The sequence below is a fragment of the Danio rerio genome, chromosome 2 (assembly GCF_052040795.2).
Source record: "Danio rerio strain M-AB ecotype USA chromosome 2, GRCz13ab, whole genome shotgun sequence".
NCBI lineage: Eukaryota > Metazoa > Chordata > Actinopteri > Cypriniformes > Danionidae > Danio > Danio rerio.
This window is the reverse complement of record NC_141022.1, coordinates 3,975,001-3,994,215: the sequence shown is the minus strand read 5'-3', so window position 1 is coordinate 3,994,215 and position 19,215 is coordinate 3,975,001. Positions and strand designations below refer to the sequence as shown.

The 19,215-nt window shown below is 37.2% G+C and overlaps 3 protein-coding genes across 9 annotated transcripts in view; 1 reads left to right on the top strand and 2 right to left on the bottom strand.

Moving 5' to 3' along the window:
- cyp8b1.2 (cytochrome P450 family 8 subfamily B member 1, tandem duplicate 2) overlaps positions 1-13,371 on the bottom strand; it is a 34,744-nt gene extending 21,373 nt beyond the window's left edge. Inside the window, exons 1-2 of one of the 5 annotated variants that reach the window (XM_087238413.1) lie at positions 13,125-13,371; positions 12,004-12,084 (exon numbers count right to left, since the gene is read on the bottom strand). Coding sequence is in view for 1 of the 5 variants with exons in the window: in XM_087238408.1 (XP_087094534.1) it covers positions 12,004-12,022 (19 nt within the window). In the remaining 4 variants the exon portion in view is untranslated. The remainder of the gene's footprint in view (positions 1-12,003; positions 12,085-13,124) is intronic. The other 4 variants (XM_087238409.1, XM_087238408.1, XM_087238411.1 and 1 more) reach the window with 4 other exon arrangements.
- Positions 532-13,512, bottom strand: LOC101887081 (atypical chemokine receptor 2). 3 transcript variants are annotated; one of them, XM_087240361.1, is made up of 3 exons: positions 13,125-13,512; positions 12,004-12,084; positions 532-5,115 (listed from the first exon to the last, which is right to left on the bottom strand). In XM_087240361.1, exon 3 carries the CDS (start codon positions 4,968-4,970, stop codon positions 3,879-3,881), a length of 1,092 nt encoding a protein of 363 aa, XP_087096487.1. In that variant the 5' UTR covers positions 4,971-5,115; positions 12,004-12,084; positions 13,125-13,512; the 3' UTR covers positions 532-3,878. The 3 variants fall into 3 exon arrangements, with proteins under 3 accessions (XP_087096487.1, XP_087096488.1, XP_087096486.1); XM_087240362.1 differs by lacking the exon at positions 12,004-12,084 and having other exon boundaries at positions 13,125-13,440; XM_087240360.1 differs by lacking the exons at positions 12,004-12,084; positions 13,125-13,512 and adding an exon at positions 8,228-8,502 and having other exon boundaries at positions 532-5,647.
- Positions 13,419-16,928, top strand: iba57 (iron-sulfur cluster assembly factor IBA57). Its single transcript, NM_001076635.2, has 3 exons — positions 13,419-13,841; positions 15,603-15,949; positions 16,045-16,928. Exons 1-3 carry the CDS (start codon positions 13,516-13,518, stop codon positions 16,434-16,436), a joined length of 1,065 nt encoding a protein of 354 aa, NP_001070103.2. The 5' UTR covers positions 13,419-13,515; the 3' UTR covers positions 16,437-16,928.
- Positions 16,929-19,215: the final 2,287 nt, after the last annotated feature.

Here is a 19,215-nt window from a genome sequence, read left to right as displayed (position 1 = left end):
GCACTATTTTTACAAATAAACTGCATAGTTGCAATTTAAACAACTACAATCTCGATTAAAAAAGCTTTAAAAGTATATTTTGTTGTGTAACAGCAGTAATATTTGTCAAACTGTAGTGTCTGCTTGTTGCTTGCTGTATGTATGCGGAGCAATACACAAAGGGTAAAGAGGATTTACGGGTGCTGATATTACTTAAATATATCACGGCTATCAGCCAATCAGATTCGAGATCCAGACAGAACTGTTGTGTGTGTGTGTATATATATATATATATATATATATATATATATATATATATATATATATATATATATATATATATATATATTTATGCACAGCACTCACTAACTGGTCTCTGTTATATATATATATATATATATATATATATATATATATATATATATATATATATATATATATATATAAATAATGGAGGCCAGCTAGTGATCGCTGTACAGGTAAAACCTCACTCCTCTGACTTTTAAAGTAAAATATTTAACATTAAATCATTGAATATATTACACACAGAAGTGTGGTGAATAATATATTTTTAACATAATTACAACAGGCATAATTTCACAAAAGTACATTAGCAGCCTTCATAAGGTATACACAATATCCAAAATGCATTTTCTATTTGCTGTGTATGAAACAGTGCAATTACATCTCACAACCGTTAACAATTGTGAACAATATTTTGTCATTAAGTAATATGAAGAGCATGCAACCTTTCTATATAAACAATACATTCACATATCTGCATACATACAGTATATCAAAACGTTCTCACCTCATTTAAAAAAAAATCTTAAAAAAACAAACGTAATAAATAAATAAAGTGTTGCCTAATTGTGCATCTAAGTTTTTGCAGAGTAGTTTTTAATCCAGAATAATGTGAAGGGTCAAGGCTTCCGTTATCTTCATGATAAGAGTGTTGGAGAAAAAGTGGAAGCGGTTCAGCATATCTCGAAATCACTACACTGATGTCATTTACTTTGTGAACATTGCTGAACACATCATGTAGTACGTAGAGTAATAAAATTTCTGTGGAGTTTGCATGTTCTCTCTGCGTTCACGCGGGTTTCCTCCGGGTGCTCCGGTTTCCCCCAGAGTCCAAAGACATACGGTACAGGTGAGTTTGGTAGGCTTAATTGTCCGTAGTGTATAAGTGTGAATGAGTGTGTGTGGATGTTTCCCAGAGATGGGTTGCAGCTGGAAGGGCATCCGCTGTGTAAAAACGTGCTGGATAAGTTGCCGGTTCATTCCACTGTGGCGACCCCCAGATAAATAAAAGAACTAAGCCGACAAGAAAATGAGAAAATGAATGTAAGTTTGACACCCAGTGGTTAAACTAGGTATTGCAGTCCTAGTTCAAAACACACGCAAGGGCAGGTTACCAGATTGACAAAACCAACAAAGGCTGATTTAAACCGTGTTCTACATAAAAACAATGGCACACTATGGAAGTAATATTTTCCATATTAAAAGGAGATTTTGTCCTAACTAACACCTGAAATTTATATTGAAACGGCTTCTATTTCTAGCAGCTGAATAACAGGACAATGACTACAGCATTGTTTTTCAGATAAACAAGAATGTTCACTTAGCATGTTTCTGCAATATTTGCACACACATTATGGTATTTATATGCTTTAGACGAGTCAAAAACGTACATACAGCACCTTTTATTGATTTAATTGCTATTGCTAATAATTAGCTACTGTTTGATTTAAAAAAAAAAACAACCAACCTTAATATATTTTTTTAAAACACGTTAAGCACTATAAAATGGACAAATAAATAGTGAGCAGCAAAGTACCATTGTTAAGATAATTATTAAACTAAAAATACAAAGACAAAACAACTAGTATCGGCATCAAATCAAATGAACTAAATCTACTTTATATCAATTATAAAAGCAAGTTAAATGCAAATAAAGTGTTGATCTTTGTCAAAATGTGAATAAAACAATCATCATCGTCATCCAGAGTAGAAGATACATTTCTAAAAAATATTAAACAACATAGACTATACATCAAATATAAAAGAATGAGTGCTCATACAAAAGTGTACATTATTTGAATTTATAATAATTTAAGTAATTCCGATAATGGTGCTAATATTCAACATAGCAGTGAATTAATTATTCAGTGTTGTAGCGCTACATTTTTTATAATCTAAAATATTAATAAAATTAAAAACTGTGTTCTAAGACTGTATCAATTTACTCTGATGGTCCCTTTTACATATTGTTTGACTATAAATTACATTGCCAATTAATTATTATTAGAGTGCGGACTATCTGCTTAAAGGCGCAGTATGTCATTTTCCCCACTAGAGGGTGCACATATTCACAACAAACAAAAGAGTAGTTTGATGACTTGTGTGTGTGGAATCATGGAAGTTATAGTCTCCACTACATCCTACAGGACTCCAGCAGAACTCATGTTAAAGGATGATTAAAGTATTTAACGCTTATTATCATAGTAGAATGAGTAAGACTGAAAGCAGAACGAGGAAAACTGTAAAGTAATTGCTGGTAAGAGACGAGCACTTTTATTATGCCACACTCCACCACTTCCTGTTATTCAGCTCGTGATCATGTGGAGGAGAACGGAGCTGTTTTATTAGACTGAACAGTTTAGGAGTCTGTTATAACGCTGCTCTGTGCAGTCCAATAAAACATAATGCCTGGCTTTTCCTTGTTTTCTATAAAAACCAAACCAGAAATCGAGGGTGTGTGGCATCACACAGCACAAACTCCATCTCACTAGTTAAAATAGCTAATTTCTCCGTAATTAAACAGTCTTCAAAATATTTGGGATATTTTAAGTACAATAAAACTATTCTATTTTTTTTTTATTTTAATGCAGTGTTTTTATTAAACCATAAGAATTATCATATTTTATCCATACACTACTGAAGGGAACAAATAGTTGTTTATAGTTACTATATACTATATAGTTACTATAGTAGCTTATAGTTACTAATTCTATTGTACTGCGGCTCCTGAGGTAATTACATTACATTAAAGACACAGCCATAGAGTCAGATGCAGCACATTGATTTTATACCACCAGGTTAAACTTTCTGGCACATTTACAGCACTGACATACATTACATTTTATTTTTTACGAAGAATAGACTGGGGTATATAGTGTGCGTGCGCCATGGCATTTATAACCACTGTGATTATAACTACCTCAGAGGATATTGGGGGTCATGAGTCACTGGCATTGTCATTTTGGGGGTCGCGGGCTGAAAAGTTTGGGAATGATAGGGCCCATAAACTGTAAACATATCCCTTCATTCTGATTGGCTGATTGGAATGTTGTTCCAGGATCAACATAGATGTTAATCCAGGAAGATGTCTCACTTGGTGAAATCAGGTTCGTTATGTTTGTGGCTGTTTTTGCCCATTGACTTCGATTATAACAACATATTTTGATTGCAAAAATAATTTGGGACAAAAACAGCCATCCAACCTGAATTTTTATTTTTTTTTTAATTTCAAAGCATTTTCCTAAAATATGTATAAAAATCAGATTTGTTACCAAAAATCATTTGCTGAAACACAGATAAAGTTACGGCCAAATTACGACTCAAAATCACCCCAAAGTGGATGAAACAACCCAACAGCACACAAAGGTAAAGGTTAATTCTTAAGATATTTTTTTTCTGATTGACTATGGAACAAACCACTATTATCCAACAACTAGTTAACCTAATTAACCTAGCTATGCATTTAAATCGCACTTTAAACTCAATACTAGTATCTTGCAAAATAACTGGTATAATATGTCATCATGGCTAATTAAAATTAGTTATTGAAACTATTATGTTTAATAATGTGCTAAAAACCAAAGAACACAAAGCTTTCATTTCAGCTCAGGTAGTAAATTATTCGGTCGTTCAGCACAAAAGTTCACATCATGGGCTTGACATCGTTGGACCGACTTCAGCTCGATATCATCACCCTGACCCGACCCATTTGATGAACTGCTGGATTCCTCCAGCAGATACTCCCTCGGAGTCTTAAACGCATTTCTTAACCGTTTCCAGACTTTTTTGTTTAGAAACATGTACAACAGGGGGTTTACGAGCACATGCGTGAAGGCAATGGACTCGGTCACCTGAATGGCGAAGTCAAACTGTATGTTAGTGGTGCAAGCGTAAAAAAAGTGAAGGTCTTGCAAGGCATGCAGGAAAATGACAACGCTGTAGGGGAACCAGAGGAGAAAAAACATCACGGTGAATCCGGTTTCCAGTCGAAACCTCTGGAATCTGCTTCTTCCCACAACAACACTGCAATATCGTATCCAACAGAAAACAAGCACGAGAAACGGTATGACGAACCCAAGCAGGGTCATCTGAAACCTCGTGTAGACTTTCCAACCGAACCCATCATTGAAATGATAAGTGCAAACGATCTTCTCGTGGAATTTTTGCAACTCCACAAAGCTGACATGAACAGCCGCAGCCAAAATTGAGAAAAGCCACACGATGGCACACAAAACGCCGTTCCTCTTTGAACTTCTGAAGATCCTGAGGGTGGAATCAACGCGTGCGTCGTCCAAAAATCTCTGCAAGCTCAGACTGGCGACAAAAAGATTGCTGCTGTACAAACTAACCATGTAAACGAACGTGATCGCTTTACAGCTGTGATCGCCGAAGATCCACTCGCTGCCGGCGTAGACCGCCCAGAAAGAAAGGCTCAGTGTGAACAGGATGTCCGATATGACCATCTGAAGAGGTAAAACCATCCTCAGAGTCTTATATTTGACCAGCAACACCACAAGGGTTAAATTAGCGATAATCCCCAGCGCACAGGTAACAGAGTAGAACGTAGGTAGAAACAAATAGCTGAACTCCTTAACGTGCGTCTTCTTGCACAGTCCAAACTCCTCAAGTCCATCAGAATTGTAATAGTCCTCATACAAGCTGACGTCCTCCGGGTTTAAAACATCCATGGCTTGAATTCAAATGTTTGTTATTCACAGATTTGCTATTCAGATCTGGCTTCAGAGATTTTCCTCAAAGACAGCACTTTTTTTTTCAGTAGATTAGTGCGACACTTGCCTGGAAATCCTCTCAAGTCATTCTTTAGGACAAGACCTGTGTCCGGGAAACAGAACAAACAGTTGTTCTCTAAGCATGGAAAGAATGCATCCAGCATTTTGATACTAACACAATGAATCAGAGGAGGTAGTCCTGCAGTTTATAAAAACTGTTTTAGGGTATGCCTACATCAACAATAAGAAAGGAAATTTGCTTGACTGAGCATTGGGAGGAGCAGGAAAGGAAGAAATGACTCTCTCTCACACACACTCTCACACACACACATATTAAAAGCAGAAGTTATTGTTTTTCTGGCATGACTAGCATCTTTGTAAATCACAGATGTGACACTTAAACTGTGAGCGCGACTGAAACTAAACTAAGATGCTGTTAAACTATTGATTAATGCTATATTTGAAGAGTTTAGATGCAAAAAAAATTAAAAGTGCCTTCTGATATGTTCCTAAATTAGTTTTTCTTTCTTTTTCTTTTTCATTTTTTTCTTTAGGTGGAGTTATTTCACTTTAAAGGCAATGCAAAGAACATTATTTGGCATAAATGTGAAATTACTCAACCTATACACAGAAGCCTCAGAAAAAAATACACTGCTTTTCTTACTTAGATTTTTTTTTGTCTTGTTTCCAGTCTAAATATCTCACAATTCTTAAATCAAGAAGAACTTTCTAGACAAGCAAAACATATTGTCTTGTTTTCAGGAATAATATGCCAAAGCAAAAATAATCTGCCAATGGAGTAAGCAAAATAATCTTGTTTTTCCTTTTGACATAAGATTATTTTGCTTACCCTATTGGCAGATTATTTAGCTTGTTTTAAGGAAAAACTCACTTAATGTGGGCATGTTATTTTTTAAAGGGCACCTATGGTGAAAAAATCAAGCTGTTTGGACAGACATGTGTGTAAGTATAGTGTATATACTGTCTTATTGGGGTGAAATAAACACACCCAGTCCTTTTTTTTCAAATTTAACAACATAAAAACGGTGGACCAACTGTAGCGGTTTTCAGATCGACCGCAACTTTAAGTATGAGTGCGGTCCCCCGCCCACCAATATTGATTGACAGCTGCGCGCATTAACATGTCTCCATAGTAATGCATATAGTCATATCGACAAGACAGGACGAGTGCAAAGCAACTGGGAATAAAAGGTCTGTTCAGTTTGCTAGAATCATCAATCATCATCAGACGTGATCAAGAGTGAGTTTTACAAGTTTAACATGTTTTAAAACAGAGCACGTGTGTAATGAAGTACAGTCATTCACTTCATCAGCACAACCGCGTGTCTCTCTCACTGTCTTTCTGTGTGTGTGTGTGCGCTATGTATGTATGTGTCTGACTGTCTACGCTATGTATGTGTGTGTGTGTGTGTGTGAACTCATTGTTGCAACTCCCCAAAAAATGCATCAAATACTGTAGTAATTCTCACAAACGTTACGTGAGATCTGCTTCCTGAGGCAGCCGAGGGCGGCGATTGAGGCATGTTGCTGACAGGCACGTGGGAACGGTGGGCAGGGATGACTAGCCTTAAAGGCCCAGTGCAAAAAAACAATAACAACCTTTTCCCGGCTATAATACAGACACTTTAAACAGCTATAATAAATACTCTGATGGGTGTTTTGAGCTGAAACTTAACAGACACATTCTGGGGACACAAAAGACTTATAATAAATATGAAAAAAGGGGTAACCTTTAAAAAAAAAAAAAAAAAAATATATATATATATATATATATATATATATATATATATATATATATATATATATATATATATATATATATATATATATATATATATATTTAAAATTTATGTGCCCTTTAAAACAAGACAATATATTTTGCTTGTCTAGAAAATTCTTCTTGATTTAAGAATTGTGAGAAATTTGCACTAGAAACAAGACAAAAAAATCTAAGCAAGAAAAGCATTTTTTTTTTGCAGTGATCCCATTTTAGAAGAAGATTTCTGGTGGCACTTTGAAGTTTTTGCATTCAAACTCTTGATTTAACGTTTAAAACAAGCTGTTGAGATGAACAGTTTTATGTTAAAATGTCATTCATGCAGACATCCCAGGTCTCCCGGAAGTTGCGGGAGTATTCCTCAAATGCATAGACACTCCCGGATGCCCGATATGAATCATAATCTCCCGGAAATCGCGCGCTTCCTGCACGGTCTTTAAATATGTTGAACAGCCCTCTCTCCACCGCATCCCTCGTAGCTCTTCAGGTACGTCGCGCGCAACTCACCCCCACCGCTCTTCAGGCAATGTTATGTCACTTCGCACACACAACTCCCACCGCTCTTTGGGTACGTCTCGCGCGCACACGCCCCCCTACCAAAATACGTCGCTCACTCAATGCACCCCATCCCCCACCCCCGCTCTTCAAACACCCACTATCAACTCTGTATCCCCCGGAAATTACTTTTCCCAACTGGGATGTCTGTTCATGTGAAAGCAACCGTAATATTAATAATACTAATAAATTCTGACCTTTACTTGAACTAGATAAAATACCAAGTCATTAAAGAGCCCCTATTATACATTATAAAAGGCCATATTTTGGTTTTGGGGGTGTCCAACAAAAGGCTGATATGCATGCAAGCTCAAAAAACATGTTCATTGTCTTATAATATGCATTTATTTTTACCTAATTATCCCAAACGACTCCCATATGATTTGTTCAGTGATTTATTTGTTCCCAAACCCCTCCTTTGCGTGATGCTAATCAGCACTAATTGGTCCGATGACCAGGGCCAGACGGAATCTGCAGATATTTTTTGCTATTTCTGCAGAGAATTTTGGTAAGAATCTGCAGATTTCTGCCAAACTATTTTGGGAGTATCATAACTAAAACCTTAATATGTTAAAAAAATATATATATTTTTTTACTTTTATTTAATGTTTAAAATGCAAATCCAATTAGATTCAGTTTATTTGGTAAACAAAGCAAGTCTGTCATATAATATGTCTACTAAAAGACAGAAAATATCACTGTACAAACTGCATTGTACATAAATTAGATGAACATTTTCATATTAGCCAATAATATTACCGTACTTAATTTAAAAACGGAATAAATATAGATTTACACACATTTACTCAAGTAAATAAACAGAATTAATGATGGGCTAAAAATCTGCTGAAAATCTGCGCGCGCAAATTCCGTGTGGGCCTACCGATGACCTATTCTGTTGTGATTGATCGAATGCGTTCAGCATGAGACAGAGAGAATGCCCACCATGGTCATAAAGTAGAACAAAGTATGTGAGAGCCCAGTGCAAGAATGCAATAAAGCAATGAGGTTAAACACCAGCATATATACTATTCTGAACCCTATAATAACAATGTAATAACAATGACACAATTCCAACCCAGGCTCATTTTGAAAACGAAGTCCTGTGGACGTTTCTGGAGGTCGCAAATTATGGAGGTACGTATGGCTGCATTTCATTTTTTAAGTGAGCGCTATATGTGGCGGTATGACTCTGTTCCTTTTGGTGCTTACCGGCTGACCACTTTACTGTGGGGCTTTCCCGCCGCAACCAATTTTACCAGTTAGCTCGTCGGCGGAATTGAGAAGCAAAGAGGAATTAACCACGATGACCGGGTTCTAGTCTGGGGAAGAACAATTCCAGAAATCAGGATTAGACAAAGGATGAATCATTTATCTGACTCTGAGTCGACTAAAAGAATCTATAGTTTTAAACACGGTTCACTCTTCATCTTCGGCCTTTGTCCCGCATGGTTGCGGGGTCGGCTCTTTTTGGAACAAGTTCTCCATTTAAGACTTGTCCATAAGATAACAACATTTTTTACACCTTCCGGCCGGCCTGTCACACTTATACACTCATACATACACTATGGACAATTTAGCCTAACCAATTTACCTGTAGCATGTCTTTGGACTGTGGAGGAAACCGGAGCACCCGGAGGAAAACCACACGAACGCAGGGAGAACATGCAAACTTCACACAGAAACGCCAACTGAGCTGAGGTTCGAACCAGCGACCTTCTTGCTGTGAGGCGACAGCACTACCTACTGCGCCACTGCTTTGACCTTTCAAACATGGTTCACTATCAGCCGCTGGCTGTGGAGTTGCTGATGAAAGTGAAGAGCGGGCGGAGAGATCACAGATGAAAGTGAAGAGCCGTGGGGGGGTTTGGATTGGAGCGGGCCCTTGATAATGTCTCTGGGGCCCCCCTAAATGTATGGGCCCTTAGAATCGTCCTAACTTTACCCCCTCTAGCGGCGCCCCTGGCTGTGTTACACACTGCATGGGCGGTAATTTTCAAAAACGCAATAATAGGGGCTCTTTAAACTACATTTTATTCGGTTTTAATTGATTAAAAGACTCCTGGGTAAAAACCTATTGATTTAATATGAAGGATGATGGAGAAAAACCTTATCTATACATATTACAAATTATATATATTATAAATTATAAGATTTTTACGTATTTTTCTGTTCCAAATATGCCCGATATAATTATGTGATATTTAAACTTTAGTCTTGATCACACCATCATGATCCAAATGTATAATAGTTTTTGTTTTGCTCTGAACAAAGATAAAGCAAGACATTTTCCATAGGCAGTGAGCAAAAACAAAACCCCTTTTGTTTTTGAAGGATATAGACTTTACATCTGCCAATGTTTTGCTTACTTCCTTCAGTTTTAACGATTTTACCCTTAGGGTTGCCACATTTCCAAATAAACTGCTGAGCTCAGGGTAGAACTTTGGAACTAGTGGAATTTCCTCTGAAATACCATTCAGAAAATCATGACTGCTTGCACTTTTTTAACAACAACTACTTCTGAGTTATCAGAGACTGTGACAAAAAACATATATAAACACACACACACACACACATATATTATATATATATTCTGTTTAACATAGAATATTTTTTTTCAAAACATTTCTAAGAATAATAGTTTTAATAACTCATTTCTAAAGCCGCCTTTCCACTGCACATGACATTTGAACACGACTGTCGGAATACGCTCCCTTGTGGCAGCCGCACAGTATTTTCAGTGTTGTCGTGCACCGTGGGGGAGAAACTGATTCACACGGTGTCCGAAATAAAGGAGTGCAAAAGCAAGAGCCTTTATTCTCTGTGCGTTTACATGGTTTAACGAATGAATGAATACTAAAAACTCATAGACCGCTAACATATTGGAGGGAATGTGGGGACAACATTAAAACATATATTTTTATTACTTTCTTACTTACATTTATGAACAGAAAAGTTTATTTTTTTAATATAGAGTTTTTAGATTAAAAAAATAACCAAATAAACTCCCATTTCTCATCTCGCGCACATGGATCTGCTTGGACAAAACTGGAATACATCATATCCGGTCAGCAGGTCGCATACGGTCTAGTCGCAGAAGTTTGAAATATTTCAACGGATCCGAATTGAGCTGCGAATTTTCCGCATACGGAGATGATCGGAACTCCACGCAGCTCCCGGACTGCTCTCCATTGGAAATGAATGACTTCCGGTCTGTCGCTTGTCGTGTGCAGTGAAAAGGCGGCTTAATAACTGTTTTATTTTATCTTTGTCATGATGACAGTAAATAATATTTGACTAGATATTTTTCATGACACTTCTATACAGCTTAAAGTGGCATTTAAAAGCTAAACTAGGGTAATAGGTGAACTAGGCAGGTTAGGGTAATTAGGTAAGTTATTGTATAATGATGGATTGTTCAGTAGGCTATCAACAAAAATATATAGCTTAAGGGGGCTAATAATATCGTCCTTAAAATGGTGTTTAAAAAATTAAAAACTGCTTTAATTCTAGCCGAAATCAAACAAATAAGACTTTCTCCAGAAGAAAAAATATTATCAGACATACTGTGAAAATTCCCTTGCACTGTTAAACATCATTTGGGCAATACTTAAAGAAAAGAAATTCAAAGGGGGGCTAATAATTCTGACTTCAACTGTATATGTAGGGTGGTGCGGACGATTGGGGGGGGTCAGTTTTTTCAGTTATGTTCGGTAATATGCCTCAGTGAACCAAAGTTACATATTTAATTCAATATCTAATAATTAATATAGACTAAATTGCAGGTATATATTTATATTATTTTATGTATAATTGTGTTTATTGTAAATTCCTTCTTAAAAACTCTACTTTTTGTATTAACATTATATGTTAGGCACCTAGGGTCTGAGAGTAACGTAATTTCGTTTCTCTATATGTCCTGAACATGTGGTTGAATTGACAATAAAGCTGACTTTGACTTGACTTTGACTTAATCAAGCTTTTGTTTTTGTTTTAAGGGATATTGAGTGGTTTTCAATGACATTTCTGATATTAAATAAACGATGACATGTTTGCATACCTGCACTATTAATGGACGACCATGAAAGACTACACATGTATTTTTGTTTTACTTTTTAACTTTCATGTGTGAGCAAGTGTATAATAAAATACAAACTATGCATCTAGTTTCATGGACACCTACAGTACAAATGCCTTTTTTATTGGAAACATGTTTAGTGAACACTGTCTGTTGCTGCTCTAGATTTGCTGGTTTCAAATCGCTAAATTAATATTTTTGATACAAACATGCATTGTTAATAGTATGAACTATTATAGAGCTGGTCAAATGTTATTATTTAATTAGAGATATTATTTAAGATACAGATCAGAGCAAACTATTTCTTAACTATTAAAGGGCTATTATATATACCTGACAACACTCTTAGTTTTCCCAGGAGTCTCCAGTATTTCACACCCATCTCCCGCCACCCTCCTATTTTGTTATTTCTCCCAGAAAACCCATGTAATTAATAAATATATAAAGAAACGTATACTGATTAATATCCTGTTAGTCATCCAATGTGTCTGAATTTATTTCCACAACACTTTCGATTTACACTTCCTTTCTCCCTTTTTAGATTTGAAAAAGAACCTCACCATGTGAGTTTGGATGCATCGTAAATTTCTCCTCCTGTCATTTTTTTTTCATCCTTCTTTTTTTCGACACTTCTTGTCGACCTGCCAAATCAAAATAAAACCATGAAACGCTAGCATGGCAGTTTTTGAAAGGAAAACAAACAAAGTTGGCCCTTGGTAACCTTTGGTTTGGCCTATAAAGGGAGGGAGAATGATATGGAGTTTAATAGGGCGAATGCCTTTTACACAGATCGCCATTTCGAATTTAACGTAGGCTAACCTTTTGTTCTGTTTAATTGAGGAGCTACAAAAAGCCAGCTAAAACTAAATGTTTATAAATGAATCAGACTTTTAAATGCAAATACTGCACTTGGCAGATGACAATGCACAAGACATCAGTAAGCAAATCAAGGCAAAGGCAGGAGCAGCTCGACTAGTGTATTCAGCATTGATCTCCATTATATTATAAATGGGATTGTTTATGTTTTTACAATAAGTTCAGTATAAAATGTTAAAAATGATACTGCATCATAATTTAATATGATTTAAAGCAACGTCTAGTTATTTTTAAACATTAGCAAATAAATGAAGAAATTACACATGGCAAATTTAATGTAATACAGTTTGGTATATTTAATGTTGGCACACAGCCCTCAGTTATTTGGTTTTTGGCCCTTTATAAGAACAATTTGGCCACCCCTGGTTTACATAATGGCTGTTTACTTGTCTTTATTCCAATTGTAATATATAGTTCAATTTGACATTTTTTCTCACTTCTCATTTGCACAAGACCTTTTCCATCTTAGTGTACCCATCCATGAAGTAATGAAGTAACAAAGAATAAGTAATACAGCTTTGTATCTAGCCATTTAGCAGGAGGACACCAACAGCACTGTACAAATCTGTTTATGTAATTAAAGAATGTCTAGATCTGGCTTATTTACCGAAATAAATCTACTTTCACGAAGGAGTTCGTCGCCACAGAACACAAAAGTGTATTGAAGATACATTTAACAGGAATAAAAATAGCTGTAATCACTAAAAATCAAATATAATCTATGAAATGCTGAGCATGTTTACAATTTTAATCGTAATATTACAGGCTACAATTAACTTTTACTCGACGCTATAACATAGCTTACCTTTAGTGAACAGTTGTTTGACGTTTAACGATATTCAGTGAACTCATGAATATTCATATTCCTCCGCACACTTATAATTCGTCTCACAAAAGTGTTAAATAAGATTTCAAATAATATATATATAGCTACACAAATCTGTTTATTTATATCTCCATACAAACTGGGCGAATATCACAACGAAGTACTATTAAAATTATGATAAAACACGGGATTAGTTTGACGCCTCAAAGTGAGGGCGGACGCAGCTAACGTTACGCTATGAATATTTATAAGATAAGCCTCCGCCATAGTATTTGTTTCGTACACAAAACGCAGTGCAGTATGGGAATGAAAATGGAAGGTTTAAGGTTGGAAGGTTGACTTGCTGTTGCTGCATTCAGAAAACAACATAATGCAAAGGATGATTTTGTTTGGTGGTGCTTTGAGGGAGATTGTGGTGCGGTCAGGCGGACTTCAGGCGCACTATTTTCTATGTACAAGCAGGACTCGGATTAAAACACACTCTCAAACTCGAGCTGCCAGCAGTACAGCACACTTTAGCTGTTACAGATTACCACACAGGACTGTCCTCAATGTATCTGGACAAGACACGAGCTCATTTCTTCAAGGAATAATCACCAATGACATGAATCTTCTGGGAGAGGATTCACTGAATGCCATGTACGCTCACGTGCTCAATGTTCAAGGCAGGACACTGTACGACATCATCCTTTACAGGTAAAATTAACACACTAACTAACTAACACTATTAACATTTAATTAGCTTAAAATGTTGGGATTAAACACTATATGTAATATTGACGTGCTTTTAGAAGTGCTGGAGTTTAGTAAATTGGGTTCGTAAAATGTGGGCGTGACCTGATTCAGCATTATCTCACTGTCACACATTGATAGTTTTGTATTGACGTGAATAGATATGAAGCTGCTTTTGTACAGTTCTATTTTATATCACTAAAGTCAGTGTTATTTATGTATAATATTATGCTGATATGTCCAGTGGCTTACAAATAATGAATATGACAGAATTGTTCATCCACATAAAGCCATGGTGTGTATTAGACTAGTACACAGGTGTCAAATCTAGTTCCTGGAGGGCCGCAGCTCTGCACAGTTTAGTTCCGCAACATGAAAAATAAGAACTGCGCCTATTTTTGCCAAAAACTTTCTATAAATAAGTCACTCTGGGTAAAAAAATTGCATTGTTGATAGAAAAAAGTTTGAAAAATTTATACTTCTCATGTTTTTGGTAATTTGGTAATAATCTGTAAAGGTGTTAAGTTTTGTGTTTGCCAAAATATATAGTTTTCTAACTAGAAATGTTAACTAAGTATTTTATTCTTAATTTTATTTGCACACACACAATATATATATATATATATATATATATATATATATATATATATATATATATATATATATATATATATAACACACATATACACACACATAAATAGAAACAAAGCTGCACAATTTTATTACGTTTTTTTACATGAATATTTAAATTTATGTACAAATTGTATCATATTCAGATGTATTTTATATCTAAATAATATAAATAAAACTTTTCTCATATATGTGTGTATTTATATATACATAATAAATATATAAACAGCATACATACACTTAAATTATTATTAAATTAAACTTTTATTTTGAATGCGATTAATCGTGATACATTTTTGTCCAGATAGAATTATTATTAATAAACTATCAGTGTTTTATGTAAATAATTGCAAAAGCAGATATATTTCATAACTAAATGGATGATTCTAAATGTTGCAATGTCTGTTAATCTCCATCTATATTGCTATGGTTGTCACTATGCCAGTTTCTTTTAGTTTTAAAGGGAACACCACATTATGAGGATAACATCCCTGAAACTGTGTGTAATTGGCCATTGGCATTCTTAGTAGCATTAGTAGCATAGAAAACATTCATTCCATTACTAAAATTTAAAACATTGACATATTTTATAATTATACATAATATTTTATTTGATCTATTTATTGCTTTTACTTTGACTTTAACCACCACCGTCCAATTGGCCCTCCGAGAAACAGTTCATTAATTTTCTTTTCGGCTTAGTCCCTTTATTAATCTGAGTTTGCCACAGCGGAATGAACCGCCAACTTATCCAGCATATGTTTTACGCAGCAGATGCCCTTCCAGCTGCAACCCATCACTGGGAAACACCCATACACTCTCATTCACACACATACACTACAGATCATTTAGCTTAATTCATCTATGGCGCATGTGTTTGGACTTGTGTGGGGAACCGGAGCACCTGGAGGAAACTCACACCAACACAGGGAGAACATGCAAACTCCACACAGAAATGCCAACTTTTTTTAATAATAAAAAAAAAAAACATTTTTAAAGGTCAAATATTATTACTTTATTTTAGACCCCCCAAAAAAAGATCTTGTTTTTTATGTTCTCCCTGTACGCATTAACGAAACTTACTTTGTTCTTCAGTTTAAAAGGAAACCCAGATGGACTCAACGGTGTACTTCTGGAGTGTGACAGCACAGTGCAGGACTCTGTTATGCAGCTTCTGAAAGTCTACAAGATACGTCGCAAAGTGAACCTCAGCGTATGTCCGAGTCTCTCGCTCTGGGCTCTGCTACCTCACAGTAAAGAAGCTGTCCTGGGAAGGCCTGATGTTACCACTACTGATAAAGTGCTGGTTTTGGAGAAAGACCCAAGAACTGAGCTCATGGGCTGGAGAATGATCACCAGCGCTCAGGACAATCCACTGGACATTGTGTCTGCTTGTCGACTGGGCAACACTGAAGAATACCACAGGCATCGCTATGAGATTGGTATTGCTTGTACATTATTATTATTTATGTAGACTGGGCTTACTTCTCAGGTCTAGCTTGTACAACCAGTGCTGTATTTCATTTCATTTTCACAGGACTGCCTGAAGGAGTCGGAGATCTTCCCCCAGGTGAGGCTCTTCCACTGGAAGCCAATCTGGTCTACATGCAGGGAATCAGCTTCAGCAAGGGCTGCTACATCGGGCAGGAGCTGACGGCCAGAACTCACCACACCGGCGTGATAAGAAAGCGTCTGATGCCTGTCAGCTTATCTGCTCCAGCCGAGAAGCTCAACCAGGGGTCAGCTCTTCAGACAGAGGGAGGAAAACCAGCAGGTAAATACAGGACAGGAGTGGACAAGCTGGGACTGAGCCTCGTACGCCTGGCTCACGCCAAAGAAACACTCCAGCTCAAATCATCTGGTGACGAGACGGTGACTGTACTAGCCTCTGTGCCCGACTGGTGGCCAAAAACCCCCCAAGAGAAATAAATCACAAACACTAGAAATGTAAGAGTGTCATATTTGAAGCCAGAACATTTACACAGAGGTACCGATTGACACCTTGAAATAAAAGAAGTTTCTTTGGGTTGATCTTCTAAAAGAGTTCACATTGCAATTGTATGGAGCCCCTTCTCGGGAACATGCAGAATATACTGACACTGAGGAAAACTGTTGAATAAAGTTACACAGATTACCACCTGTCAACAGTGTTGGGCAAGCTACTTGAAAAATGTAGTGAGCTAAGCTAAAAGCTACATGGCAAAAGTAGCTTAGCTACATCTAAGCTAATTTTACAATTTTCATTTTTTTAATTGAAGCAACTTAAATCCCAAGTCAATTATTTTAGTGATCAATAAAACTGCCAATGTAACATATGAGGCAGAATAGTTCAGTTCAGTTATTTACTGTAAATAATATGCTGTACTAAACAAACATTATGGTATATAACATCTAAAAAATAAAATAAAATAAAAAATCCAATAAAACCAGGTGTTGCCCATTTAAAATACTATAGTAATTAATAGTAAAGGGAAATTTTTTGGAATAAGCAGTATGGTGTGTGTGTGTGTATATATATACATATACATATATACATATATATATATATATATATATATATATATATATATATATATATATATATATATATAAGTATTTTCTGTTTTTGAGCACAGCATCATAAAATTAAGTTGTTGCATCTTAACGTACTTCTCGAGGTATGGTCACGAGCAGGGCCGGAGCAAGCTGAACTGCCGCTCTAGGCAGAGGACGATCACGCCGCCCTCAACCCCAATGTGAAAACGAAAGTGACCGGTTATGAAAATGAAGTGAGGTGTCGCGGACCTTTATTCTGCCGCCCTATGCGCGGATATAACTGAGGACGCGCGGGTTCTGAGGGAGGGAGGTGTCGCCGACGTTGCTCTCTCTATTCTGCCGCCCTATGCAAGGAAATAACTGAGGACGCGCGGGTGTCGCGGACCTCTATTCTGCCACCCTATGCGCGGATATAACTGAGGACGCGCGGGTGCTGAGGGAGAGAGGGAGGTGTTGCTGACGCTGCCCTCTCTATTCTGTCGCCAATGCGCGAATATATCTGAGGACGCGGGTGGTGAGGGAGGTGTCATGGACATAACTGAGGACGCAGGTGGTAGGGGGGTGTTGCGGACGTCGCCCTCTCTATACTGCCGCCCCAGGCGGCCGCCTAGGTCGCCTCTATGAATGCGCCGGCCCTGGTCACGAGGAATCCTGCTTCAGAAATAATTCCTCTCTCTCAGTAACGCACAAAACTTGTTGTCGAAGAAGAAGAAATCAACATTCTCTCATTCATATGGATTTACTTTCATCGGCTAGATATTGGCCTAACAGCTCTGTGAATGTCGGTGCCGTCACTTATTGATCCGCGATTTGTAAATGTAGCTTGTGTGGACGCCACTGCGCTACTTGACTAATAAAATAGCTTCGCTACTGAAAAGCTATTTGATTTAGAAAGTAGTGACGCTACCGTCACGCTACTGAGAAATGTATTTAAGCTAGTAGCATCACTACTTGGAGCGACGCTACTGCCCAACACTGCCTGGCAATAACTTTTTTTCCATGGGACTCTGGCATGAATAGGCAGAGTGATCTGTGTCTTTACTATAGCTTCAACAAACTTAGTTGGTGAAAAGACGCACAACCAAAAGGAACCCACCAACAGTATCTGAGGTTTTCACTAAAATTACTAAGTACAAGTGTGAAAGCGAGAGATTGAAGCAGTCTACTGATGCTGTGACACATTACCTGAAAGACTCAAAAGACTGAAGAGTTGTTAGATGGAGACAAGATTAATAAATATCACCTTTAACAATTATAGTGAGACGTGATTCAGCTGTACATCCTTGATAAACTGTCCAACGTGCACTGCTTTCTGGGCTGACTGCTGGAGCTCAGATGCTGCAGTGCATGACAGAGTGTGTGTGCTCACGTGATGTGCGTTTTCAGTGGTATAGTGTGGAAAGAGGGCTTTATAGAAATGGTAGATGAAATGCCAGTGTGTGGATGTGGATTGTTTTTTGTTCTCAAATGCCATTTTAAAACTAAGACGTATTGTAAATGGGGCTTGAGTGTGTATTTTTCAGGAGCAGGTTTCTGCTGCGACGAAGGAGGGGCGGAGGATCGCGTCTATCTACCCAACCTTAAAACATACAGTCTCAAGGCTGATTTATACTTCTGCGTCAAGCGCATGCGTATGCTATGACGCAGCATACAAGTTGACGCATAGCCCTACGGCGTAGCCGTAGCTGATGTGCACCTCTCAAAAAATTTAACTACACGTCGAAACGACACGTAGCGCAAGCTCTGTGAATGGTCGGCTTGGTAGCGCTGACAAATCTGGGCGGGACCGAGAGCCGCGCTAGCCCAATGGAGCGATTGTTTACAAGTGTGGAGTCCCGTAAAGGAGCTTCGGATGGAAAGTTTTGTTTTGTGTTTACCTCATAGTTAAAGTTATTGCACGTCCGCTGGTTCCTGCCTCAAAATGAGCGAGTTTGAGCCACTTGTACATTCAGGAAGTGTTCGGAAAAGTCAAAGCACCAGCGAAAAAACTCGACAGAAGTATAAATAAACAGTGCGCAGAAGTATAAATGCACAGCTACGCAGGTTGCATGCGCCGTGGGTTACGCCGGTGACTTGACGCAGAAGTATAAACCAGGCTTCATCCAGCAGTTAAAGTATATTTACATTATAGTTAGTATATTAGTTTTGCAGTAGTTAATTATGACAAGACCAA

Coding starts and splice junctions, on each gene's coding strand:
- iba57 (NM_001076635.2), top strand. CDS start 13,516: ATGCAAAGGATGATTTTGTTTGGTGGTGCTTTGAGGGAGATTGTGGTG. Junction 13,842..15,602: donor TACGACATCATCCTTTACAG/GTAAAATTAACA, acceptor TTTGTTCTTCAG/TTTAAAAGGAAACCCAGATG. Junction 15,950..16,044: donor CAGGCATCGCTATGAGATTG/GTATTGCTTGTA, acceptor TCATTTTCACAG/GACTGCCTGAAGGAGTCGGA.
- LOC101887081 (XM_087240361.1), bottom strand. CDS start 4,970: ATGGATGTTTTAAACCCGGAGGACGTCAGCTTGTATGAGGACTATTAC.